We start from the raw sequence: 27,810 nt of genomic DNA, 5'->3' as shown, positions 1-27,810 counted from the left end.
AGTATCAGGGTCCCTCGTACATTTCTCCCTTCCTTTTTATCTTATCGTTCCGTGATGTCAAGTCATTTATCTATCATTAAAAGGATATCGTAGACCCTTGTCCCTCTAGCCTTTCAAAACGCCAGAAAACACAACTATTAGAAATAACTTGCTTATTTCCACTAATTATTCATAAACAGTCTGATTCAGAGAAGATAACAATAACTATAAAATAGATATAATTAGCTTGAGGATAATTAAACACAAAGTTAACTAAGTTAGAAGATATAACAATCATTCTACAAAGATAAAATATCAAGAAAATGAACAAAGATAGGTTCCCAGCCAAGAAGAACTGCTACTACTCAGAATCCTTTGATGTACACTTTCCTAAGTTGCGTTTGAGTGAAATTCCAAAACCGTTTTAACCTATTATTGCAAAAAAGAAGGGGGGAAGGAGTTATAGCCTTTGCTAGACCAAATGACTGCACAGTGCTTGACGATGGCTGGTAAAAAGCCAACTTCCCTTGACAAGTCTCTAGTGCATGAAATGAAACATCTACCTTTAGTTGTTGTTGTTGCTTTTATGGTCGCTTCAGGTAATGCTGTTGTTGACATCGTCTCAGTCGATTGAGTAGTGGTTGCTGGCAATAAGAGAAATAAATAATTAATTATGCAACTGTAACATACCAGATAGTGATATTTTCAACTTGTGCTATTCATTATCTGTTTACTTGAAGTTAGAATAGTGTTTACTTGTTTAATTGTTGTTTGACCTGAAGTTGTTTCCTCGAAGTTAGTATAATGTTTAGCTACACTTGAGCAAATTGAAACCAAAAAGTTTAGATAACCATCTCATCATATAAATCATATATAACCGATGTTGAGTATGCATTCCTAGTAAGGGACAGAAGTAGAATTGAACGGTGAAATTCCGAGAACAGGCACGCAAAAACAGGCAAATGTTAAAATGGGCGTAAAAACGATCTAGCCTTAATTAAATGTACTTGTATAAGAGAACTTTCAGCTACAGCCTCTGTGGTTTGTCAAACAAAAATTCCTTGAGGGCGAATAATCCAATCCAACGCATATCCTACAACTTCCAACATACACTCTTTACGTACATCGTATCACCTTCTTGACCTATTTGTGACCCAATCTTTTCCGTGTTTGCCCGTTAAGTAAATGGTTTTTGAGAAACCAATGGATCTATCTTGTGCGGTTAAAGTTGGGTATTAGAAGCGTAAATTGAAAAACGGAGAAGGAGAAACAAATCACATACTTAGAATCCTTACATGTCAAAGCCAAAACCCCAACTTATGAATACAGAAAGACTTTGCTTGACTCAACCACCATGAGAGGTGGTAGCAGTCGCTGATTGGTCACACACACACAAACACAACCAATAAAACTCCTCTATTTACATTGATAAACCCACCATTCTCCCTTTCACAATCTGATGAATAATGCTTAAGTTCGTATGAAGTTTTCGCATCTTTCGTGCGACTTCATGTTATCAATGTTCGTTGTACAAAATATTGCTTATTAACATGTATTAAAAGTAACTGACGTCGATTAGTGGTAGACAATGCTTTTGTTGTTGTTGCTGTTGCTGTTGTTGTTGGTGCTTTTGTTGCTGTTGTTGTTGTTGTTGCTATTGTTGTGGCTTGCTTTGTCGTTTTGACAATTTCTTTGGTACTCGCTGCCAAAATAGAAAAACAAAGACTGACTGTGATTAACATCGCAACTCGGTCACAAAAAGCTAATCAACATTGTTAAGTGATACTAAAATTTGATAGCAAGGATTGTTTTTGAAAGCAGACGTTGGTGCCCTAATTCAACTTGTATCGAATAAAAAAGGATTTAGCAAATCATTCAAACTAGAAAATTTTAAAATCTACAAAAAAGGCTTTGAAGAAAATCATCTCACTTTTACTTCTGTACTGAAGAAAAAATCTTTTGAAAACTGGGGGTCAAGATTGAATTTAGAATTATACAGTTAATTTTGCTGTACTTACAAGGTAGGGTAGAATTTGGCGGCATTGAACTTGTCGTTGCTGTTGTATTTTGTGTTACGTTCTCTGAAAGACAATTAAACAGCTTGAAAAGGGGGTCTATAAGATACTTCCAATGGCTGCAGTCATACTTTCTGTCGAAAAGACTTGCTTTCTATGATTGTACAAATATCTACTCAATGTAAATTAGCCTTTGAAGCATTCAGAAAAGAGACACATGCTTCCTAGAATCTATTTAATTTTTAATCGAAATTAATAGAATATTTTTGTACGACACTTGTGAAGGTAAAGGATAACTTCTTTAAAACACGGATACTTTATATTGTAACTAACTTTTATTTCTAAATGTAATAAATTCCAATTTAGGTTTATTCTAACTTTTCTGATAGTATTGCATCATTATCAGATAACAACTCAAAGATCGATTTTTCTCATGCTATTAGGATACCTTCAAAAAAGTACTAAACTCAAGAGCAATTAGCTCTATGTTTAAATGACCATACAGTGTCTATTTTATCTACCTACGAAAGTTTTTGTCAGTATCAACCATGAGTGCTTCTCAGAAATACGCCTATTACATTTCAAGCTAAGATTTCATGCTACGTGAAAACATAGCAACCAACCTTTCTTAGTCTTTTGTCCAGCATCGTCTGCTGGGGGTATACTTGCGTTTGTAGCTGGATTTACAGTAACATACCCAATAATCATACACAGGAAATAACTTTTTAGGTTTTGATTCCCTTCTTTATTTATTGTTCCTTATCCCCTATGAATCTGAATTTTTGAAAACTATCAAAATTTGTGCTTGATGGCATGGAACATAATTAATTGAAAAGTTTTGCTTCAATCTTATTTCTAATGGTAAGCCATTAAATCAGTTTCAACCTTTTAAAGGGCCTCGACCATTCTTTCTAGAGATCAATCCAGCCTATGTTCAATTGCATAAGACAAATAAAGATTAATAATAACAAAATCTATACGATTGCTTAATTTAGAGGCGATGGCCTTTCTTCGAGACATAGTTACTGATGGAGAAAAAATGAGCATTAATAGTAAGCTTTCGTGGAATTCAAAGGAAACCTATCAAAAAACAAGTAAGGACCTTCATTTATAATAAAAGGCAGTCCTTTACTTGACGTACCTATTGTATTATTTGTTGCTGCTGTTGTGTTTACAGATATTGTAAAGTTTGCTGTTGTGTTTAATGATTGAGCAAAAGCAGTGGCATTGGGAGTCGTTGCATTACCACCAAACAGGCTTGTGCCTTAAAATAATCAAAGATAAAATGTAAATCATTGATGGTTCATTCTAAATATGAAAGATTTCATAATGGTAATTGTCAGTGATTATAAGCTCATTTATATTGTTGCCAGGGGTAGCTCCAGAGCAAAATCTGATTGATTTACAGTTAGGAAAAACATTTAAATTGGGAGGCCTTTAAGCTAGTGTGGTTGGAATCTTGGTGTGATCGAAATAAGGGAACAAAGGTAGATGCTAAATATCTTTTGAGGCTATCTCTTTGGCAAAATCAGCAGATATGTCGATGTTTTCATTACTTCAATAGCAATTAAATGTTTAGAATACCTGCGAAAAAAGAATAACTTTCTCTTGCTATGAAAGGAGTGCCAGTGCTTTTGGACAATGAAATGATAAATTCAAATTTGCTTTAAAAATATTTACTGTTTATGAAAGAAACTGCCGTTGTTGTTGTTGCTGCTGTTTTTGCTAAGGTGCTAGTCTTGATCTCTACAAGAGAACAACATATTATGAAGAGCAATATTGTCGAAAAATTAGCTTTGATTTCATTATTTAAATGTTCACTATAAACGATATCGAAACAAAAGAGAAATTGCGATAAAATTTACTTCATCACTAGTCAAAAAGTTCACATTGTGTCAGTGCTTACAGAAAATTGTATTGTATATCGAATGGAAAAAATTTACCATAACGTTTGCAATGTAGTCATCAGACCTCTGGCTTTGATATCGCAATACAACATATTTATTTTTAGTATATCTAAGAAAGTTATTCCAGACTTTCTTACCAGTTGTAGATAAATGCGTCTTTGGTGTATGTGGTTCAGTGACGGGAAGTGAGTCTGTATAGAAAGGAAAAATATAAAATTATTTGAGAATCATTGCATCGCAATGTTTTCAAAAGTGCTCACACTCAGTTATCCTCATAGTCGTCATGACTGAGATACAGATACGTCTCTTATTGTGATTTTGTTTTGAAATGCTTTTATCCAGATATGTTTTGCAGCAAGCAACAACGCGAAGAAGAGTTTCTGGTAGCAGTTAGAAGGACCAGTCAGAAGTCTAGCTCAGGTTATACTTTTTCAAGTTATTCTATGCAGCAAGGGTATTGCTTGGGTACTGTAAAACTGAAAAAGTGCTGAGGAATGCTACTTTTTCACCTTTAGTGTCACAAAAGATGTGCCACTAAAGATCCTTAGCAAGTGCAGACGGTCTTTATGTTCTTGCTGGACAGCCTTCAATGCTTCTTTCGTGTTCCTATAAATACCATATTGTTTATTTGTACTACTGCTGGTATTGTCCAATAAGAAACAAATGTTTTCGTTTGGTGAAGATTTAAATATGTGGCGTAAAACAGTTTGACAATGCAGGAACTGGTAACAATACAAGTAATAGTGGTAATAATAAATAATTAGAGCGAGTAATCTAAAAAAAATTAACACTTTCTAAGTTAATTTTATACAGCACGGTTCACTGAAAAGTAAAAGTTGTTTAAATATATGTTTTTAAATATAGATTGCAATAAGTGGTTAAAAACGTATAGAAAATATATGTGTAAAATTGTTGCATTTATAAAAGACTGGATTTGAATTGTATGATGCTGCTCTTTGATGTTGCTGGCCCAGGTAGTTCGTTCTAAATTTTTGTTGCTCTAACTCTAAAGTTTGACGAGGCTTTACAATTTGCTAGCTTTACATGAATCTTGTTTGCTGCTGCTTATCTTGTGTTCTTCTGGTGAACTTGTGCTGAACACTTGAATTTGTCCGATAAATGTTTGGGGGCCAGCCCATTAAAACATTTAAACATCATAACAACAGTATTTCTCTTAAATCTTTCTTCTACTGATGCAGGTTCTTTTGAAGACTTTTCTTTTATTTATGAATCTTTATTATAAAGATCCGTTAACCATCTTAGTGCTGTAACACATGCTGATGACCAGGTCTCAGACAAAAGTCAAAATAGGGTGTAAGCAAACAATTTACGAGCAGGATCCTGCAATGCAACTACGTTATATAGACGATTTTTTATTGTAATTATGGTTGTGAAAACTAAAAAGCTGACCATTTTTCCTGGTATCTACAATTACAGAAAATTCACCTACAGAGAAATCTTTATTTCATTTTGCAATGTAATCTAGCTAGCATAAAATTCTACGTTTTCACAAATATTAAAAGTTTCAGACATTACCTGTCCTACTAATTGCAGATCCAACATGCTCTTCATATCTGTAGAGATTCCAATCTGAAAACATAATATAACTTCAGAATTTCAGAACAGGTACAAATTAAATTTCGAATTATCATTCAACGTTCTTTTAACTGTTAGAAAACGTAATATTACCAACAGCGGACGCAAATTTTGCAACCAGGGAAAGCACAAGACAATCTGTTGGTTATCGTATTTATAGGTTTCGAGTTTCTGGGTCCGTAAATTTTATATGAAGGTCGACCTCAACTTAATCGATGGAGCAAGGGACGACAAAGGTTGCGAGGAGAGGGCTCTAATTTTTGCCATTATATAGAACACAGTGGTTCTTAAATTTGCCCTTTAAAAATAAGTCTCTTTTAAAAATGTCTGGTGGGGGAGGAGGAGCTCAATCACTTTAGCCCCATCCCTGCATACTGGCTTTGTATTTGTAAGTCTATCTCAAACTCAAAATGAATTGATTAATTTTTAAGCTTAGAGCAGCAAAAATTGTTTTCATACATTTAAAATTGGTTTTAATTGTTTTCATGCATCAAGCGTTGGCAAGTAATGTAACCATTTAAGCGTTTCTCCTTCTCAAAAAGACTGATAGGAAGTTGCACACTCACAGAGAACCCATAACATGATAAAGGATTTGCCATTACGGAGGTCATCTAACAAGAATTTTCTAACTTGTTAATTAGAATGAACCTCCTCCCCCCCTCCAAAATTCCTCACTCACAAGGGGGCTGAGACAACAGTGCCCTCTCAGCATCTCTGATTGAAAAGTGAATTTCATCGCAATGATCCTTTTTAACTATCATTATTATTATCATAAAATTATTTACAGTTGGCAATTTCATAGTTCTTAAAAAACCAATTTACACCAACTTTTGACAATGACTCAAATAGTTATATATATAAGTTACCGATATAAGGAACAAGAACTTAGAATTAAAAGAAATACGAACAATAAAAGGTAATTTCAATTACTCTTTGATGTACACTGAAGTGACGCCAAGGAGATCAGAACATGGTCCGTCCACATAATCCATTAGAACTTTGTGACTGATGTTCCCAGGTATTCAACAACAGTAAGAAAGCAAACAGTCGGAAAATTCTTGACAAATGAAACTTAGAAAACCCTCTTTTGAATCTTTATATCAAAATAATGTTCAAAAAACCTCGATTCGAGCAGAATGTCAAATGCCGATGTCAATTTCATAGTGTTTTGTAAGAGCTACAATTTATAGGGGCGAATGAGGAACAAATGATTAAAATTAAGAAAGCAATGTTACTTTGTGAAAGGTTAAGTATGAGTAAACCTGCATACTTCTTAAGCTTGCATCTTCAATATCATTGTCGCTGGTTCTTTTCGTGATTTTCCACTCGTTGACAATCATGACTACGAATATCAAACTGAAATACAAAGACATCAGCCCTGCACATAGGATCATGTGCTTAAGTTTCACAAGTTTACTTTTTCCTATACAAGACATCTTGTATGAAGTAAACGTCTGTCAGTATATATAGCAATGTCCTTGTTAGATCTTTTTCTCCTTATCGTCCCCTATAAGATAAACTACGCAACAAAGAAACGCAGCTTCTGTTGGCCGACACGAGATGTCGAACATTTGTTTAGGGAATAACTTCAAACCCTGACCGTTGTTCCTTGGCGCACTCAATCAAAATTACAATGTCATTCCTTGCTATAAGATCTTGTTGATGTTAATTATTCCAGCACCCAGACGTCGTTTTGTGCTACCTTTCTAGTAGACACTCTCCTTATTCTGTAAAAATTTATTGTTTACCTGTGAAACATTTCATAAATAGGTAAAATATGATCTATTGGAGACCTTGCTTCTCCACTACTTTTCATGACCAGTTTCATTCGAAAAGTAAATTGGTGAATTTGAATTTGAATAATGCATTTCTGTAAAATCTTTGTCATAACCTACAAAAGTTCAGCCTACTTGGAGAATCTCAATTCCATGAAAAACGCAATGTCATTGTTCAATTATCCAATTCCTGGAGTCATTTTTTCTACAATTATTTGTTACGATGCGAAATATTTGAAAAAATATGCGAAGTAGTCAACTTAGAAAGAATTTCAGAAAATTTCCTGAGAAAAACTAGTTTTTTGCACATACTCTGCTGGGTTATTGAGCTTAAAAAAAATCTGTCATTTAGTGTCCCTGTTGTGCAAACTCTAGTTTTGCGCGCATTAAAAGATTTAGATAGGGCGCAAATTTTGTTGCTTTCCTGGCTTCTGCAGTTAAGAGTCGATGGTATGGGCTCTAGAAACGTCAAAGTCTTTGCAGATATGTCTTTCCCACTTCACAGCGTCAAGAGATGGTTGAGGTTTAGTCAGGTTCTGACAATTAGCATATTGTTGTCATTTGAACTTTCAGGAGGAACAAGGGATCGCAAGACGCAATGCTACTCTTGAGAACATTAGCTGAAAGAGCAATAGAAATCCAAAAGAACTTGTATGTGGTTTTTATTGATTATCGTAAAACATTTGAAAGAGCAAAATATCAAGAATTTATGAACAAATTTGTATTGACGGTAGAGACCTAAAATTGATGAAGAGTCATACTGGAAACAGGTTACAGCTATCTCTTGTTGTTGTTGTTGTTGTTGTTGTTGTTGTTGCTGTTGTTGTTGTTGTTGTTGTTGTTGTTGTTGTTACTGTTGTAATCTTATTTAAAATCGAATATATAAATTTTAAGCTACACAACCGTAACTTGTCTAATTCGATTATTTGCAAAATATACAAATTAAATTAACAATTTTTAATAGTTTTTAAATATAAATTTACAATAAAATCATTAAGTTTTGAATACGTTGCATGTACAGGTTGCCCGTCCCACGTCCCCGTTTTGAATTGGGTCAGATTTTTTGCAGATTTTATTTCCTGTGGTAAGCCATTCCAAATTTGTGGTCCGAGGGACCCGAGGCTGTTTGTACCGAAAGTTGTTTGGTTAGGCTTGTAGTGTTGCAAGTCTTGTGGACGACATGAATTCAGGATTTAACCTTTTTACAGTTTTGAAAATATCAATACAGAGGTTCCTTTGCCGATTTACATGCATTGTGCATTTTTGTGATTTGCAAAGCAATCATGGTCATCGTAAAGGAATCGTAGGGCTCGTTCCTGTATTTTTTCAATCTTCTTCATAGATCTAGCCGCGGAGAAGAACCACACTAAAGGGCAGCAGTTACAGTTGGAGAAAACAAAGCTTTGGACCAATACCTTTTTCTCATCAAAGCCAATGAAAGATTTAAGTCTTTTGAGCACATTTGGCTGGGTTGCTGCCTTTTTACAAAGTTCGGATATGTGAGTGTCAAAATTAAGTTTGTGATCTATAGTTACGCAACTGACTTTATCTTTTAAGATGTTGAGCTTAGTGACTGGAGAAATGATAGACGAGAGGTCCATCAAGGATGTGTATTTTCTCCTGATCTATTCACTTTATATGCAGAGCTGATTATGAGAAAGGTGAGTGACGGAGGGACATTTGAAATAATTGGTCAGTCTTTATCTGATATCAGATGTGCTGACGATAAACAAAATCTTATACAAATCATAATCTGAAAACAAAAATTGAAAAAGAGCCTTATATATAAACTGGAAGAGAACAAAGATGATGGTATCTAGTAAAAGCAAGATAATTTCCAAGTGCTATCTCCAGGGCATGGAAGAAGTGATAACGAAATAAAGCGCAGAATTGCAATTGCAAAGACAAAATTTATTGAAAAGAAGAGGGTCTTGACAAATAGACATATGTCAGTCGAAAAAAAAATGCATTTTGGAAAAAAATTACGCAATAAATGAATTTTATTCTATAGAAGTGAGACGTGGACCATCAATACAGACATGAAAAGGAAATTTGAATCAACATAAATGTGGTGCTATCGAAAAGTGATATAGATTTTCTGGACAGACAAGATAAAGAATGAAGAGGTCTTTGTTAAAGAATAACTCAATAACACCTGAGCAGCAGATGATTAAAAGAATAACTCAAAAACACCTGAGATTTCCCGGCCGTATTGTCAGAGATGGCCTCGAAAACTTGGTACTTGTACGTAAGATTAATGGTTCAAAATGAAGAGTACGCTAGCTCAAATGTCGCAGAGTTTACTTTTGTAGATATCTCGTGTACTCAATACCGAGATCTCGCACAGATGGGCAGTGGGGTAGCATTCCTCTTTTATGAATAAAAATGAGTTTCATGAAGGCCTGCAAGGCTAAATCTCCGCAAAGATGGCTAGTCTCGTGTGAGGCTCCCGGTAATTTGTGCATCACTTGATAGGATAGTAAAAGACTTTTGCTCCACAGACCCATCTTCGCAGTCAATATTCGAATTTGTCTGCAACGCAGGCTTGTTGTGACGATAACTGGCTTGATATTTGTTAACAAAATGGCTCTCTTGGCGCCCCTATTTCAGTGCCGTAATGCACAGTGTGTACCTTTAAGCACAAAACTGAGGGCCAAGCTTTGGCATAGAAGGGGCTCCCAAGAACATTTTCAAAAAACAGATTTCCGATGAAAACATCAGTGGCAGATCCAGCCAAAAATCTGACTACCGCCGATATGAGATAGAGGGTTGACCACACCCTTTAGACCACACCCATTTTTTGGTCACACCCGGTTTTCTAAAATGATTATTGCTTTCTTTAATTTCTAATGTAGACCATTTTCAAGAGACAAGCGGTGCTTTACTGATATTTCATATATCCTTACAACAAGCCTGAGAAGAAATGAATAATCTTATTCAATATTCTGAGGATGGATATTCTAAAAAAAATTACGGCATTTAGACGAGGAACACCATAGAATTAGAAAAAAGATACATTTGGCAGAATTTCGAAGTGTCGCATAAAACTCGCATTTAGTCGGACAATTACTTATGAAAATCAGACCTGTTGGAAATTACAAGTTTAAAAAGCTAGATAAAATTTGCAATTATTGAGAGCAACTTTTGTTAAACAAAGAATCATACTTTTGGCGAATATTGTGGGCCTGACTTTTAATTTAATATTCTTTTAAAATATATTCCTACGAATAGTTGTGTATTGTACAGATTAATGGGTCACATCGGCTTTGCAGTTACAGTTTGCCCACTTGCAGAATATGTAGGCATCCCCCCATCTTTCTGTAACGTTTGAGCCGCAGTACTACTCAACCCCCCATCTGAGCGGTAGTCAACTCGGTTGTTCATTGGTTGTCAACAAAATTTGTATGCATCCCCCCAGGTTGACAGTGATTTCTGACGATTTGATTGGTTTAGGGAGGCTGACTGCCGCTCAGTGCAGCTCGAATCCGCTCTACACCGACTCAACCCCCCTAGCTAGCAAGCCATGATTTCATCATCCCCCCATGCTAGCCTTCTATTTACAAACATGTGGCTCGGCAATTGGCACGCAATTTCCATAGCGATAAGGATTAAAAAATATTTCTGTCTCTGTGGAAATTTCAGGCATGTTTCTAGGAAGAAAGGCTTGGTTTGCAGCGCGATCAAATATTTTCAATAATTAAATATTGTTTAATTGAAGTAGTAGGATAAACATGAAAATGATCCTTGTTTCTATAATTTTTTGAATAATCTGACTACCGCTCGAGCGGTAATGGCGGTAGTCTGGATCCGCCACTGGCAGCATATGTTTTTTTAATAGCATTCACAGCAACAATGAAATAAACGTAAGACTTGACTTTATTTATGAATGTGAGCAATCATATAATTACGATGCAGGGCCATGGGGACCGAGGGGGATGAAGTCCCCCCCACCCCCCTTCAATAATTGTCAAACTTTAGAATTTTTCTATATAACAGTGTACTGAACACAATGGACAGGAACCCAACATATTTGAATTTTGTTTCGACCGCACTGTGATGTAATGTAGCATGTCAATCAGATTTCCTTCGAACCCACATCTATATCGTTATAAAATTTTGCATTCAATTTACGAGAACATCACAGATATTTGACCTCCTCAATGAAGCAGTTTGGAAATATTAATCTATCTCAACATGTTTTCAAAGGTTTCTGTTGCTGTTTCGTCTAGGATAGACTCGGCTCTGAATTCAGTCATGTTTTCTCTTCCCTCTCATATCCTAGGTCTCTAAGGTAGGACTGGTGCATCGGTCCCTGGTGGGGAAAAGTGAACTTTTCTTGCCCATTCCTTGCCAATAGGTTTTTGTATGGGTTAGGTGGAATACTCTAGGTACCAGACTCACTCTGTGCCCCTCTTCTCGTTCTAGTGTGCCGATATTAACCGATCAGGAGCAAGTGTACAGATTTCTATACGTTTAAAGGTCACAGCGAAACAATAAACGTAGCTCTGGTGTAAACCATTGAACAGAACACAATATAAATAAATTCTGGTGACAGTAACGATCGAGTTTGAAGACACTGTTAAAACTGTACTCAATGAATATTTTCTGCATGTTGTGGAACTCAACACAGAACAGTTAACGGCATTGTTTTTAGAAAGAAGAAACACCTTCGCCATATTTATTCCAACTGGCTTTGGAATGTCTCTGATATTTCAGGCTGTTCCTCTCATAAAAAACTAGGCCTTGTAGTGAAATGTAGTAAATAAGTAAAACTGCAAGGCGCAGAGAACAAACAACAACAAACACACCTAAATCAGTTGTGGCTAATATTTTGCCTCGGCATACGGGGCTTCACTGGTCGTATTAGCCATAATTGCTGTGATGAACTTCCAATGTGCTGATGCTAACCGCCGCGGTGTCCAGGCGCTCTGCCTTCACAAAGAAAAAGTGGACTTTGAAAGTACATACAATATTTGAGGAAAATTTTTAAAAAGCTTATTTTAAGTTTTATACGAAATTTATTGATAATAAACTTTTTATAACTGCATTGTGTAAACTTTTATTTCATGCTTCGCACATGTTTTTGTTGCAAAATGGTGTATTACATTTGATTTGATTGGAAGCTTTAGGGAGAAAAGTCTATTACCACTGTATTGCTAATGTCGACTTTACAGGACTATATAAAATACATTTGCATTAAGATTTCCCCTGATCTACAGAGAATGTTTGTTATTTACCCGACAGTCTGGTTTCACTGGCCTAGTTTCCAGTCTGTTAAATTGACTATAGTTCTTTCAAACAAGTCCACTGGAATGAGGTCCGGGCGCACTGCACCAGACTCTCTTATATTAAATAAAGAGAGTCTGGCACCCAGGATAGGTGGAGCAACTTGTGTCGATGCACCAACCGCCCAAAGTTGCTTTTTGCGATGAGGGAATGAAGCCTCAACACCTGAGTTGATGAGGGATGTGGCAATGTCTTCTGAGGGAGCTATCTTATCTAAATTAATGAAGTTCTTTTGTTTATGTTTTTCCCCAAGTAAAAAATCAAAAATATATCATGCCCTAGCAATAATTAAGGGCGAGGATGAAGACGAGGACAAAAACGAGGACAATGACAAGGACGAAGACGAGGATGAAGACGAGGACGAGAACGAAGACGAGGACGATAACGAAGACGAAGAGGAGGACGTGGACGAAAACGAGGAAGATGACGATAAAAAAGAAGACGATGACTAAGAGGAGGACGTGGACAAGGACGAAGACGAAAACGTGGACGAGGACAAAGATGAGGACGATGTCGATAACGAAGAAGAAGATAAAGACGAGGATGGGAAGGAAAAGGAGGAAGAGATTGTCCTTGTAGATGAACATTTTGCACTGAATGCTTTGCTCCTGCAGCTTTGTGACTATTTTTGCATCTGTTAGGAAAAGGATGCTTTGAAAAGATAAATAGTCCTTTAGCAATCATTTATAATTTTATTAATAAAATATTTATACAGAATGAGTCGTTTCAGTATATACATATAATTCAAGTTTAGTAAATGAAATGTAAAGTTGTTGAAAATGTTAAGATGTATAAAATTTCAGGAATAATTAAAATGTTAAAACTCAAAACTATTTTATCTTATCGTTTACCTAAGTACAGATGTCTCTTGTAGGTTACTGCGCCGACAACTTTAAAAGACGATTTTTCGAGCCGGTCATGAGCCTGCATCTTTTAAACAGAGTTGTTGAGACAAACTCCTTAAAACTTGCCTGATAGCATGCACGTATAATTTTAATAGTTCGTAGATCTATGCTCAGTCGGCGAAAACTGTTGATAATTAAATAAGTGAAAAATATCTCATTCGTTTTTGTTACTTGAGAAGATACTTCAAGAAATATCGGATTCTGTCTGCTTCGATTCAAAATTCCTTCTTACTAACCTAGTCTACCATTATTTATACTGTTACTCTAAAATATAAATTTGATGACAAGGAGGCTCTATGAATGGTGTAATGATGATGCAATGTGATGCAATGGAGATGGAAAGATCTAGGCTGAGAAGAGAGAGAGGTTGAGTAAGCATGACGTAATGTAGCAATGTAATACCGAGGGGATTTAGGGGAAATAATTTACTACCTCCACTTCCCCCCTTCATTTTAAGTTCGTTAAAATGATCATTTATGGAGGAATACAGCATTGAATTGTGGTGGGGGGGGGGTTAGGGTGAAAAATCATAACATCGTCATGGATATTTTGCAAGTATGTGGTTTGGAAGCAAATCTTTGGTCGTTCTGTAGATCGTTCTCACTAAACAAGGAAAATTTAGATGTTGCAAGGAATAAACTAGTCCAAAAATGAAGGCTAATACAAGATAAAGTAATATTAGTTGACCTAAAACTTGTCCTCTTAATCTGCTGATGACACATGTCTTTCAAATTCCAGATGCATGGGTGTCTATTTTTTACAGTCCTTTTAGCAAAGCATTTTGATTATACTATCTTGGCTAGAAAATTTTGTTTTTTATGTTTTTTTATTAATGGAGCTTTCTGAACCAAATCCATTCGCAAAGCTATGGAATAGCTTTTCAAAGACCCCTTAGACTAGATATTGAAATAATTGTTAGAGACAGATTGATAGATTGAGCCAGAGTCCCATCATCCAACCTCTCCTCTCAAATCCGCGATAAATATCCAGCCCCGTCTCACTCTCCAATCTTCGAAAATGGAGCGCCGCCCATAGAATAAAGCTCCTCAATCTTCGCTACGAATTTTTTAAGACTCTTGCCTTAGACTATTTTTTAAGAGCCTTGAAGTGAGAGGACCAATAGGGCTGGAGCCACGGGGCCGCGAGTGCAGCAAAGTCCTCTTTTCAATAAATTGATTTTCGAGTAATATTAATTGATTTCAATCTTTAAATGCTAATATAATCTAGCTTTCAAGTGTCTCAAGATACCTATATACCTTTAAAACAGTCAATCATTTCCTTGATGATGAAAGCTGAAAATTTATTTGCAATGCAATTTGAACAAAAAATTATAATTTCTCTTTAACTTTCTTGATCATACTGAGAAGATTTCAGTTTGCCAACAACGTTGATTTGAATGCGTTTGATTTAACTGTCAAGAGATTGAAGATGTCTTAACTTAATGACGTTTTAGTCAAGACGTTTCTCAATCAAGATACTTTCATGCAGCACAGTATTAATACTGGACACTTTTTACGTACCTACTGACTGGTGAGACATTTGGCCCTTTGATTGTCTCAGTGGGCCTTTTTGAATCCCCACTATTTCCAAATCATTAAAAAATATCCTGAAGACTTGGCTTGAATTTGATAAGCAGTGTTAGAATGCATATGTTTTCCTATGGGCCAGTATTGAAAGCTTCTTAAAGTCATTAGATTTTGAGTGATTTGTGTTCCTTATGAGATCCTTACGGGAGCCCTGATGCAATATGAAATTTCAAAAATAAGTTCTTTGAGGCCTTTTTGAAGCCGAGTTTTTGCTCGTTATAAGTAACGATAATATAATAATATGATTCCCTCTGCATTCAAAATAACAGCATGTTCAGAGGAGTTCCAAAAGCTATGTCAAGCCATGTATATTGTCATCAGAGCAACTTTTTTTTAAGTAAAGTAGGATTGATTCCAGCTTCTCTTGATGGTTGATTTTGGTTTGAAAAAGTTTCAAGAATGAAGTTGGACTGCAATTCTGATTCCAACGTATTTTTATGGGCGTAGCCTCTTTTTCTGAGAGTCTTTAGAGCATCGCAACTCCGGCCGAAGACCTCCAGCCCTCTCTCCCAGGGCAGGGCCTTTACCAGCAACAAGGCTTCACCGCTGGCTTTCGATTTGTTTAGCAACAAACCAAAAGACAACCAATGAGTTCTTTCTGCGGTTCGTGCCCCTGCCACATCATGATGCTTTCGGCGCCTCTGCCGCATCTATATACGCTGCATGGAAAGCAGGGACAGCTTAAGGTGAATATCATGTAAAATATTTAAGACAGTAGAATTTCCCCTCATAATGTTGTTGCATGTTATTTCTTTGGGTTTTATGGGAGAACCTCAAAGAGTGAGTACTTAGGCACTAAAGCTTGACTCCGATAGGCCAATGCCCCATTTGTTATACAATTGAATATGTGATAGTTCAATGAAGCATCACTGTCTGCTCCATTCCTATCAATAATCTAAAAACGTATTCTTAGATTCTTATGACCTCGTAGAATCGACGATCTTTCTAACTAGAAGTCCTGACTAGACCGCAACATTTGCCCTACAATTTGGGACAAAGCAGGACAAAACTATTGTGAGAAGAGAAATCCCTAGACACCTTGCCGATAGCATGCATGAATACTCAGTCCCCATGGGACGCGGGAGATGAACAAGCTAACATTAGTGAAAACATGGCGCGCATCGCAATTATCGAAGAAGAAACACCCTAAAAAGACATTTAAAAATCTACCAACATCTGGTGATCACAAAACTAGAGGAGGACTCCCTTGCTTACAAAGATGGCATTGATTAGCTACATTATAAATTAGATTAACTTTAAAGTGATGACGTCAAAACAATCTACTAATACTATCAAGAGCTATCTATTTCCAGAGTTTTTGAATTTGACATAAAAGAGCATTAGAAAATACCTCAAAATTTCCGAAATAAGCGAAAACTATATTTTTATAACGTCACACTTTAAAACTTAATCTTTGGTCCTTCCCAAAACTGTTACCAGGAAAAAGCATTGCCTCAGTGTATCTATATCTGTTTGAATGCCAGGTCAAAATATGATTGTTATGATTGCACTATTTATAGCAAAGTGCAGAAATACCTCAATTTGTCTGTAAAGTAGTCGATATTAAGCCGTTACGTTCGCATAAACCACCTAGCTCTGAGCAATATCCTTTAATGTTGGTTAATGGTTGTAATTCCGAAATTCTTTCACACTTCAAAAGGCAAGAGAACTGTAGGCAAAATTTCTGAACATCAGACAATTTATCAGAATTACTTAAATTTACGTATGGTAGAAGCACCTAAAGGAGGTATGATCGAGCATGATAGTCGACAAGTTATGATCCTTGCCTACTGGCAGACGCCAAGTTCAGAATTCGTAAATGGTGTTTCATCAACATTTTGCTTTCGTTGCTGCTTTTGTGGCTAAGAAATTCTCGAAATGCATGTTTTGATTTGTAAATAAGTTTGAAAATATAGCATCAGTGTTTGGCTTCTCAGCGTTGGGCTTGCATTGTTGAAGAGATTCGGTTTTACAAAGTAGGTGAACATTGTTCGAGAAAACATTTTCCGCCCCTCTTCAAGAAGACGAATTGAATACTTGCCAATGAAATATAGAGTCACGTCGCCCCTTATGGTACGATTTTAGTAAAAATTGTTTCCTCAGCTTTTTGGTACTTCCTAACAAAATAAAAGTACTACAAGCACGTTCTTTGCTGTATAATCTACGAGCTTGTTTGGTTTTCAACGAATATTCGTTTCAGGGAGATGAAGAAACACGTTGTGGGGGTTGGTTTTGTTTTAGCTAAAAAACCGACCGAGGGAATGACCAAGAAAGTTGAGGTGCGAAGGTCAAATGACAACTTTTTCGTTTACATCCCGCTTACTTTTAAAATATTATCCTAGCTTTTAAGAACAAAACGAAACAATGATATTTAGCAAAGAGTTCAAGTAATGTCGTCAGCAAAATAATTTCGCGCGTTTTTTGAAGATAAACAAACCTAAACTCCTTCATATTTATTTTTATCATTGCACAGTCATAATTCATGAAAAATTCGAATCGTTCCATAAGGGGCGACGTGACTCTAATTTGAGAATAATACCTGAAAACGGTCTCACCAATTTCCCATGTTCAAAATACAAACTGCAACATCGCACCATGCAAAGACTTTATTGGTCTTCGACAGAACGTCAACAACAAAAGATGGTTTACCAGCATGGCAGGAGCTAACTAATTGACGTTTATGCTTAAGATCGATGCACAAACTTTACAGTCACGCTAATGGTGCTTTTAAATTTATGCTAATCTAGCTGGAAATCAAGCAACATCCAAACTGGCCTAGGGAATATTCACAGAAGCGAGGCGAGACACCACGTGGGGATTCAAGCGGTCGGGTAACTGTCCTGTTTGGCACAAGGGCGTGTACTAGGGAGTGCAAAGCTGAACGTGTTGAGTTTCCTTTGAATTTCATGACTTGAATTGTTAGTAGAAGAATGAATAAGGTTTCTTCAATACTGAATATATCTGCCTGAAGGAAGCCTTTTCATATGCATATTAACCTTACATGAAACACCTTAACGCTCACAGAAAGAGCGTGTGCGTGCTGTATCATTTTTTTCTCACGTAATTTTTAGCCCCAAGTGATTAAACCAAATAATTTTGACAAAGCAAGGCTTGCATAGTTGCGATATTTGAATTTGCATATAAACGAGAAAATGCATGAAAAATTCACGGAAAATTCAAACCATTATTTTTTACAAGTTACAGCACTGCAATGTTCCTATTGTTTTCTTCCGAAAATTTGGCTTGCAAAAGTGATGTGCAAGGATAACTTTTTTCCAAGTTATTTGAGTACTACTGACTACCAAAAAATGATTTTGACTGAATGAAAGAAAATTTGCCGAAGGACACAAAAGTATTGGGGGTGTCGCACCCCCTCTACACCCCCGGCAACCTACCAAACACCGAGAAAAAGTAAGACTGCACTCAAATACTATCAGCAATTATTTTGGGGGTACACAAATATGTTCGGCTATCGAATCTTTTGAAATTAACATATTATAGCTTTTATTTTAATTATCTAACATTTTAACTCATAATCATAACATTATTGAAACATTAAACTGTGCTACTCTCTGCTGAAAGTACCAGCATTTAATCTTTAAGGAGAGCTAATCATTTGAAGAAAAACAAACACATCAGTTTTGTGATACTGTGGTATTTTTAAAATTGGGTGCAATGTTTCAGTTATGTGAAATGCGACACAATTAAGGATGCTTGTGACACTGCACCTATGACTAACTAGAAACAGTACAGTAGTTAATGCTATACGATTTTTGGTCTTCTTCACTTCAGATCATCGGAATGACTGAAACTAAATCGTAGTTTCTGCTTCTTCAACGATATACAAAATCCTGATACCCAAAGAAGCGTTCCAAACTCGGGCTTTATTTGCTTTACAAATTCTTCACAAACCCAAGCAACAATTTTTGATGCGAAAAATCGCTAACAAAGTTTTCGTAATAAGTATATGTCTACGATTCTAGTTTATAAACAGAGAAAGAGTTTGCTGAGCCTAGGCCGTGGACACAGTCAGTTGCAACTCCGTCATTGTTGTAAGTCATGTGTGCATCCGGGCCTGACCAGCATTCACCTTTATTCTTTAGTCCAAACAAGCTGTAGCCACGTTCCAAAACCAACTTGTAACAATCGCTTGCAACACGCGTACCGTCTGATTCGCTTGTAGCTCCTGATCTGAAAAAATAATTACCTATGACTTATTTAACATATTTATTACAGATATTAGAAAATTGTCTATTATAGAAGAGGCTTTCCCTAAAACGTGTCCTGAAAAATTCTTCAAAATAGTGTCAAGCATGTTTATATGGATTTGATTGCTTTCTCTTTCTCATCCAGTAAGCAACGAAACAGAAAAAACAGATGAAATAATGTAAGTGAAAACTGTTAAAGAAAAATTTGTTCTTCACATCGCGCTTGAAAAGAAAATATCAGCCCCTTTATTCCATCATTTGCGAAGGAACGGAAAATATCTCTCCAGCTCTCTACACAAAGTTACTGCAGAGGTTTGCATTCATTGAAAAGAAGAAAAATATTTAAGGAATCTCTATACTAAAACAAGCCAAGCAGATTCTAAGATCAATGTCCACTTACATTTGAAAGTTGCCAATCATGTGCTTTATAGGCTTTGATCCTCCATCAACATAACATCCAACAAAAACGATATTTTTGTTTGTTGGTCTTTCTGAAAAACATTGAGTTTTAAAATAGACTTAAAACAAACACCCTTGATGAAAATTATTTGTCGTGATTATATTGCACCATAATCCTAAGATTTCATGAAATTTACAGTGTCTTCTGTAGCTAGAAGTAAGTAAACTCGTGTAAATTAGTATGCAGAAAGAATATGATGACTAAATTCCTCATTCATGGCTTTTTTTCAAATACACCTTGTTGGAAACGACTAATAGTACAAATGGAGGTAGATATTGCAGTTTGCTGATATAAACTTCATCTATATTGCTGGATTGAAGCTTATATCGACAACTTTAGTAGACTTTTTGACACGCTCTTCCACTTCATCAATAGTCCATTAATACTACTAACATTTACAAACGAAATATATTAAAACCGAAAACTTCCGAACGATAGAATTCTTGGACCCCACACTTTGATCGAGATTTCCTGATCCCAACTTTTGAACTTCCAGACGATCAAAGTTTTGGACAATTTCATCCGGCAATTTTTTCGTCGAACATATAAGTTTATTCAAAAAATTTTTGGTCCGTAAGCTTTAGATCTAAAAAATTGAAAAAATATGCCCCAGGGGCAGATTGCCTCAAAGCCTCAAGGTGTAGGGTGCTTTATAAAGTAATGGGTTGCGTTTTAGAATGGAATTAATTAAATGTAACATAATTATGCCTAGAAATAGTAAAGCTTTCTAACAATTGCAAGTAGCGTATTTACTCTAATATTTCCGTATCTCTTTTATTCTCGCCTCTCTAGTAATCCCGCTTGTATTTTTTAGATTGTAAGAATAATCCCGCCTCCCCAGTAATCCCGCGTGCCGGATAGAAACTTTTAATTGGCTTTTGCCATTCTTTACACACTTTGTATGGGTTGAAATCAAGGATTGAAACTTATGCTTGGAGTAAATGGGTTAAATCACATGATAATGTCATAGACGGGAGAGGGCCAAGAGCTGTCTTATTTTGCAAGTTTATCAAACATCCAAGTCTCGCAGCATAAAAAGACGTTTGATTCTTTGACTTCGTATTACTGTCTATAAAGCACAATACCTGCTCTGTCTTGTCTGTGAAAATAAATATCCCACCCCCCATTTAATTCTAGCCCCCCATACATGTTGAAATTGCATATTTTTTCTCTGATTGGCCACAATCATGTTTAAGAGACTTTTTTGTTGAAAGAGTATCCTCAAACTAGACTTCAAGGCATTAAAAAAATAATCCCGCCTCTCCAATATACCCGCCTCTCAAATAATCCCGCCTTTTTTGTAGGTTGAAACGCTAATCCCGCACCGGGAATATTAGAGTAAATACGGTAAATTAACGAATCTAAGATAATCTAAAGGGTGTGATTGCAGACATTTTCTGATCGCTTTGCTCGCAGAGGGCATCATCCTTTGCTTTTGTCCCACGGCCTCCAAATCCTCTCGGTGGCTTTGTGCGTGAGAAGTACAGGAGCTTATCCGCAGCTCTCATTGTTTTTTGCTGCTGTTAAATTTTTGCGGCTCTGGTGCCCAGGGTAGTATTTGATGAGACCAGATGTTTTCAACTCAGTCGTTAGGCAGGGCCCCATTACTCAATCGTCACTTGTTCCTCTCTTCGACAAGATAAGTCATTGGAAACTTACCGTAAATTCTCTTTTTAGCCCCCCCTCTCAATTATTTCCCCTCTCTCTTATTAGCCTTTATTTTCAGAAGGAAAAATTTAATTAGCCCCCCTCTCAATCTGCCCCCCCCAAATGTTCATTGATGCTGAAATAAGTAAACTTGGCAAAAAACAGAGATTTTCATTTCATTCATTGGTCGTTCAATTCTTCGCATCAAATCGAAATTCACACCATGTCTCTAGAATTAATAATTACTGTCGATGACGATGACAATATTATTGATATAGAAGGCTGCTTTGATATTTTTTACTTCGCAAATAACAGAAAATTTTACCACTATCAATGGTTTTTTATTACAAAATATTTAATAAGCTCCCTCTCTCAATTTAGCCCCTCCCCTCTCTTATAAACCCCCCCTTTAAAGTGCTGAAAAACAATAACCCCCCTGGATATTACACACAAAATGAGTTAATGTACCTGCAGGACCAAAATGGTAGGCATAGACTGAACTGTCACCTCCTGTCTTTTCATAACAACTAGAAGCGTCCCCTCTACTGTAATAAGTAGTTTGAGCTGTCGTGTCTTGAGCCCAGCATTCACCATAGAATTTGATAGCAAAGAACGTAAATTCCTGTCCATAATACTGGATGGTCTCTGGCTTCTTAATGTGATCAGCGCAGGCGATTACTGATTTGGTCATATTGTTCCTATGGCAGACAAAGTTTTGTGAAATGCATAAAGAATTCTACAACATTTTAGTTTTGAATTCTAAAGATTCGAAGTAAAACATCACAGTATTTTTATATAAATCACAAGCCACTCAATTATCGTCTCAATCTTTACTGACACATATCATTTTGTAATTTCTCGAGGAATGCTCCTCTACCCATATTTTACTTTTATTTAATGCTTCCTTTTCCTAATATCTCAGCTTTTAGTTTGCCTCTTCACTGTTATCAAGTTTATCCTTGTTTGTTATACCTGCATTTTTCTAAGCTATAGTTGTTTTATGCAATGGCTATGCTAGCTATGTCATTTGTTTCCCATGTAATATAGTAGAATCTATCTGCAAATGTAAAAATTTTTCTAGTGTCAAGCAATAATACAGCGTGATGTATCTACCAAACAGCCGCAACAATTTAAAGACACAATGTCTCGTCGTCATTCAAACGATTCAGAGGTTCTGCGGCACGTTTACGCCCGAGAAAACGTTGAGAATTAGTTTTACGTTGCTAATTGGAAATGTAACACTATTTGCATAGTCCCCAAAATGTGAAATTTGAATATGTATCCAAATCCGGTGGGACATAATGACTTTAAGTAGATTTTGAAGCCATTTGGTAGCTTTATTAGTAAAGCTTGCAACTTTCAAAATTTTATGTAAACTTTTTATGAATTTCGCAGAACTTAATGTTAAGTATACCAGTCGATCAAAGGCCGTAGATTCGCCACAAGGTGAGGATAAACAGTTGTTCCACCATTCGAGTTATAGCAGCCAAGACCAAAATACTTCTGACGCCAAGGTGCTAAAAATAAATTTCAGATTTGTATGTATTTATTGTGCCTCAAGTCAGGTTCGAAAGAGAACTTTTCTAATTATTGAAAGGATGTTGATATTATTTAAGAGACATGTTGATATGCATTGCATTGAGAGCCATGAGCTGTTATTGTGCAAGCAAGATTTAGCACTTAGTGGATGTTCTATGTAAAATGCAGTCCAAGATTATAGTTGCTTAAACTTTTGTCCTTTTTGTAAATTAATCTTTGTCTCTACTAAAATAAAGTATTGTCACTTGTCTTTAATACAGTGTAATACAGAAAAATGTACCAAGTGTGGTAGCTGAAATGGCTGCTGTTGTCGTTGTTGCCTCTAAAAATTGAATTTTAACTTTAAGGATATATTTAAAGAAGATCCGTTAATTTATTCCAAAAACGATCTAGAATTCTTCTAAATATATTTTAAAGTTTAGACGTATGAGAAAAATATGATAATCAGGTTTAACAGCAAGCTTGCAATATTTATGCTTATTGGGTATAAGTAGGCAAAGACTACCTCATGTAACGCAAGCTCGAACACATGAATACGCGTACACTTCATTCACTCTTAACATAACACTCATGGCTGGTGGCGTCGCCTGACTTCCAGACTAGAGGGGTGGAGCGCCATCAATAGAAAAATTGACCGATGAAGATAAAGATGGTGAAGAATTTAGGTGCTATTTCACCTGATTATAGATGATTTTACCGTCAAACTAAGGATTTTGTTGACAAATATTTACCGACGAACACATGAAGTACTGGAGGGTGTTACCCCCTCCCCCTACACCCACCGCTAGCTACGCACTTGCTCACGACCTATCCCAACATAATTTGGGAACTATCTAACTAACTACGATCAAAATAGGGCAATTCGTACAGCAGTTTAAAGGCAAGTTTACATTATGCGTTTTTATGCGCCTGACTCATGAATCATAGTTGCATGAGTTATTGACTCACGAGTCAGTTTCACAGCAAGCGATTGTATAGGCTTGAGCCTTTAATAATTTAAACATCACGTTGTGTTACAGTTGTCATTCTTTGAAAATCGTAAGACTAGTTTGTAGTGTCACTACATATTCTTGTTTGTTCTCACAAAGTTCATCCAAGAAGGTTCAGTGACAGAAACCTACAACTGCTCCAAATCGCGTACTTATATTTCATATATTTACCTGCCTTGTTGGGTCTAGATTCCCGTTGTTTGGGAATAATATCCTTTTCATTTTCCGAACCAATGAGAAAACTGCATCATATGCAGATGTGCTTTAGGGTGAGGGCTTGCAGAAAAATGTACTTCTCAGTGCGCTTCGCAGCAATTAATCAAACCTACTTTATATCATAGTTGCACCATATCAAACAGAGTTTTATTTCAATCTCCACTCGCTCTCCAAATTTTCTTCGTTCGCCTTTTGATTGTTTGTAGTTTGTACAGCATTTGCATTTGCAGAGCACAGTATGGGAGAAAACCTACTCCTTCTTCTTCTCATTCAGCCTGATCTTACGGACATAGATAACAGTCATGCAATCCCCACAAAACATATTATCAATCAACACAATTTATTCACAGTAGAGAGCTCAGTTCAAGTTGATCACTGGAGCGTCTTAACACAAATGTTCCTTCCACAGAATAAGTTATGCGAAGCTCTTCTGCGATCAGTTTGCTAAAATCACGTCATCGACTATTATAGGCGAGTACGCATGATGAAAAGTTGGAAGCTAAAGGACCTTCGGAAAAGTGCTGGCTCGTCTCCCTAAAAATTTCTTTGAGTTTTTTCCACGTTCCCTAAGTAATTCTATATTTCAGTCAATTTGACAGTTCAGGAGGAGCTATAGAACAATATAAAGGTGATTTGATAAAAAGGTTTTCAAACCTGTTGTCATTGTAATTATTCTAGTCGTTGTTGCTGTCGTACTTAAAGCAGCTGTAGTTGTTGCCAAGGTGACCGTTTGCATTGTTGTTGGTACTTTAGTCGTTGTTTTTTCCTTCGTTGTTATGGATGCTGCTGTTGTTGCTGTTTTTGTTGTCGTCTCTGTTGTTGTAGGTGTTGTATTTACTTCTTGCGTGGTAGTTCTCTGCTGCGTTGTTGTTGCTGGTATTGTTGATTCTGTTTGTGTTGTTGTTGATGCTTGAGTCGTTGTTTTTTCCTTCGTTGAGGTGGTTGCTGTTGTTGTTTTTGTTGTTGTTGTCGTTTCTGTTGTTCTAGGTGTTGTATTCTTTTCTTGCGTGGTAGTTCTCTGCTGCGTTGTTGTTGCTGGTATTTTCGCTTTTGTGGTTACAGCATTTTGCGTGGCTGTTATCTTTTCTGTTGTTGTTGACTGTTGTCTTATTATTGTTGTCGACTGAGCTTCGGTTGTTGATAATGATGAATAACTACTAGTTGGTACTCCCGTTGTTTTTACGGGCTCTTTACTTGATGTTAACGAATCTTTGCTCGTGATAGTCTGACTTGTCGTCATTTCCTTAATCGGCGAAACAGCTGTTGATGTCAAAAAAGTTGAAGATTTCTTTGTTGTCGTAATTCCTACATTTTGAATTGTTGTTGTTTCTGCCTTTTGTCCTGATGCTTTCACTAAATGAAACATTCATGAAAATTCTACCGATAGCTTCATTTGGAGAGTAGCCAGTTTTTCAGTAGCTAAGCAAGAATATAAAATATGTTTTCTAAAATCGATATAAATATTTTCGTGTTAGTGTTCTTTTAGGCTTTTTGATATGTATCTTGCAAAATTTGAAAGTGGCTTTGAAAAAAGCAAACATTTTATAACATATTGGCTAAAAGCTTTTTTGTCTGACACTCGATGAAAAATATATACCCAGTTGTGGATCGAAAAAGGCCAATCAGAAATTCGCAAGCTCAAGAGCGGTATGGTTCTCCAATCAGTGTCGTGTACCTAAAGAAAAATAACCAATGGAGCCTAAGAGAGAAAACGAATTCCTTCTGTCTAAACAATGGCGGCTTTTTTTGTCTCTATGTTTTGTACACTTTCAAGTTCTGTACCGCCAAAAAACTGTTAAAATTTTGAAAGCCAATGATTTATTTTAATGTCATCATCTGCAGATTTTGAATTTTTCTTCAAAACTAAAATCGAAGTCAAAGCAGTTTAACACCAGCTCGAAATTGTTGTAAGGACGTAGGGACCACTATACCGTAGCTTGTCCATTCCCTTAGAGAGTTAGCATTAAATTGAGACCCAAAGCAAGACACGAACCAAGAACTACTCGTTCAAAGGCTAGTGCAGGGTCATATCTGACGGAGCTATAGCTATTTGTTGCACTCTCCCCTTCGTTTTGTCCCAATTTTGCAGGTTAATTAACTTTCCAGCCGGATTGCTGGTAAACAGTGCTGGCGGTAGATAAAATGGGAACTTAATTGCCTTCACGTTCTCTTCTTAGGTAAAATGTCTTGAATATTGTATGTTTTCTCTTACATTACAAATAAAGTTAACGACTACGGTTCAGGATATAATTTTTATGTGTAAGTAAAATATTTTCTTCTATCAATTAAATCAAGAAACATACCGCTGTGGAATGGATTTTGCTGTTCGTGTAATACGTCTGATTCTAAGCTGCCCTTTGAAATTTTCCATTCGCTAAGAATCATTACAATGATTGCAAAGCTGAAAAACAGCAAAACTGATCCGATAAAAAAAACTTTGTACTTGATGTGCTTCATCTTTGAAACATGAAACTCAGTGGAATCTTGCCCTAGTTCCGGAGAAGCTTGCTATTTTTTTCCGTGAAGCTAGCTGATAGCCCTCCGAATATCTGGAGTAATTTTACATTCAGAACACAGCATATTACGCTCATTCACAAAAGTTTTACTTGAAAACTTCCACTTGCATAACAAGTGCACAGTAATAAGTCAAAATGCACGGTAACAATTCTTTGAAAACAGGCTTTATTGAAGATGTCACACAGTTATATTGCTTTAATACCATTTGCTAATGGCATCTAGGTCAAAATTCATATTGCTTCTTTCGACAAAGAAACTTATGTTACAATTTGCTAATTCTGTTGATAGCTGTTCAATGCAATAAATACTCTTAAAGAGAGCACCATATCTCTTCAGGCGCGGATCCAGCCTGAATTCTGACCTATGCAATGCAAAGGTTGTCAGAAAGAGAAGCCACACCCTTTTGTGTTGGAAACGCCCAAACTTTTCTCGATAAAATTAGTATATCTGATATTGAATAGGGTGTTCAAGAAAGGAATTCTAAGGAAACGACTCGCAAAGAGAAAACTAAATTTATCTGGAATTCGAAGGAAAAAGGTTTTGAAAAAGCATACTCGGACCAGGGCCCTCCACTATTCAAACACAGTGGTCATAACATAAGACCACAGAACAGACGTTCCAAAGTAGATTGACTTAGCTAGAAACTCCTTAGCAGGGGGTGAAGCAGCGATTGTCAATTACCATTTTATTGGCTGTAACAAACAATTGCATAGGTCCACTGTAAACAATTGCATAGGTCAACTCTGATTCCTATTGGTTGGCTGAACCGCTGCAGAGGCAAGCGCAACTTCTGATTGGATAAATCAAATCTCACCTATGCTCCGCCAAAGATTGCAGAGGTTAAGTACACTCTGATTGGCTTACAAGACGTTTGCAGAGGTCAAGCAAGCGGTGATTGGCTCTCGAGAGACAAACAAGTTTCTGGATTCAGAAAATACCGACCAGATAAAAGCCTAGAATCGCTACTCGACTATTCTGTGCAGAGGCCTAAAGGTAGTCAGCAAAATATATGCCCTGCTGTCTTCTGCATGTTGTTGGTATCAACGGGGGCAGATCTAGGGCGGACGTTGCTGAAGAGTTTGCCAAAGAAACTTTTAACTAAAAATTTTGATAGTTTCTATTTTATTTTGTTGTTGTAAAAATCTGACTTATGCTTTTGCAGAGGTTGCTGTAGTCTGGATCCGC

The 27,810-nt window shown here is 36.4% G+C and overlaps 3 protein-coding genes across 6 annotated transcripts in view; 1 reads left to right on the top strand and 2 right to left on the bottom strand.

Annotated features, from left to right (window-relative positions):
• Positions 1-17,689, bottom strand: part of LOC135689988 (uncharacterized) — a 40,654-nt gene extending 22,965 nt beyond the window's left edge. The window contains exons 1-8 of one of the 3 annotated variants that reach the window (XM_089116205.1): positions 17,589-17,689; positions 5,438-5,491; positions 4,039-4,092; positions 3,675-3,740; positions 3,136-3,258; positions 1,998-2,060; positions 1,550-1,681; positions 543-623 (exon numbers count right to left, since the gene is read on the bottom strand). In XM_089116205.1, the coding sequence (XP_088972331.1) occupies positions 543-623; positions 1,550-1,681; positions 1,998-2,060; positions 3,136-3,258; positions 3,675-3,740; positions 4,039-4,092; positions 5,438-5,491; positions 17,589-17,646 (631 nt within the window). In that variant the 5' untranslated portion in view covers positions 17,647-17,689. Of the gene's footprint in view, positions 1-542; positions 624-1,549; positions 1,682-1,997; positions 2,061-3,135; positions 3,259-3,674; positions 3,741-4,038; positions 4,093-5,437; positions 5,492-6,767; positions 8,277-17,588 lie in introns of those variants that run through there. The other 2 variants (XM_065207384.2, XM_089116203.1) reach the window with 2 other exon arrangements.
• On the top strand, positions 12,717-13,423 carry LOC148960255 (uncharacterized). Its single transcript, XM_089108507.1, has one exon. The coding sequence runs from the start codon at positions 12,732-12,734 to the stop codon at positions 13,008-13,010; it is 279 nt and encodes a 92-aa protein (XP_088964633.1). The 5' UTR covers positions 12,717-12,731; the 3' UTR covers positions 13,011-13,423.
• Positions 17,690-18,347: 658 nt separating the features above from the next.
• Positions 18,348-26,988, bottom strand: LOC135689982 (uncharacterized). 2 transcript variants are annotated; one of them, XM_065207363.2, is made up of 6 exons: positions 26,412-26,984; positions 24,763-25,461; positions 22,779-22,881; positions 21,833-22,062; positions 19,658-19,748; positions 18,348-19,240 (listed from the first exon to the last, which is right to left on the bottom strand). In XM_065207363.2, exons 1-6 carry the CDS (start codon positions 26,563-26,565, stop codon positions 19,021-19,023), a joined length of 1,497 nt encoding a protein of 498 aa, XP_065063435.2. In that variant the 5' UTR covers positions 26,566-26,984; the 3' UTR covers positions 18,348-19,020. The 2 variants fall into 2 exon arrangements, with proteins under 2 accessions (XP_065063435.2, XP_065063436.2); XM_065207364.2 differs by having other exon boundaries at positions 19,102-19,240; positions 19,658-19,744; positions 26,412-26,988.
• Between the last annotated feature and the right edge of the window lie 822 nt (positions 26,989-27,810).

Source organism: Rhopilema esculentum, chromosome 5 (assembly GCF_057945365.1).
Source record: "Rhopilema esculentum isolate cy_ngs chromosome 5, ASM5794536v1, whole genome shotgun sequence".
NCBI classification, from domain to species: Eukaryota; Metazoa; Cnidaria; class Scyphozoa; order Rhizostomeae; family Rhizostomatidae; genus Rhopilema; species Rhopilema esculentum.
This window is presented reverse-complemented; position numbering and strand designations above follow the sequence as displayed.

Excerpts from the sequence above, each read along its gene's own strand:
- LOC148960255 (XM_089108507.1), top strand. The coding sequence starts at position 12,732 with ATGAGGGATGTGGCAATGTCTTCTGAGGGAGCTATCTTATCTAAATTA.
- LOC135689982 (XM_065207363.2), bottom strand. The coding sequence starts at position 26,565 with ATGAAGCACATCAAGTACAAAGTTTTTTTTATCGGATCAGTTTTGCTG. Across the intron at positions 22,882-24,762 it reads AATAATTACAATGACAACAG|CACCTTGGCGTCAGAAGTAT; the intron begins GTTTGAAAACCT and ends ATTTATTTTTAG. Across the intron at positions 19,749-21,832 it reads CTACCATTTTGGTCCTGCAG|AAAGACCAACAAACAAAAAT; the intron begins GTACATTAACTC and ends AATGTTTTTCAG.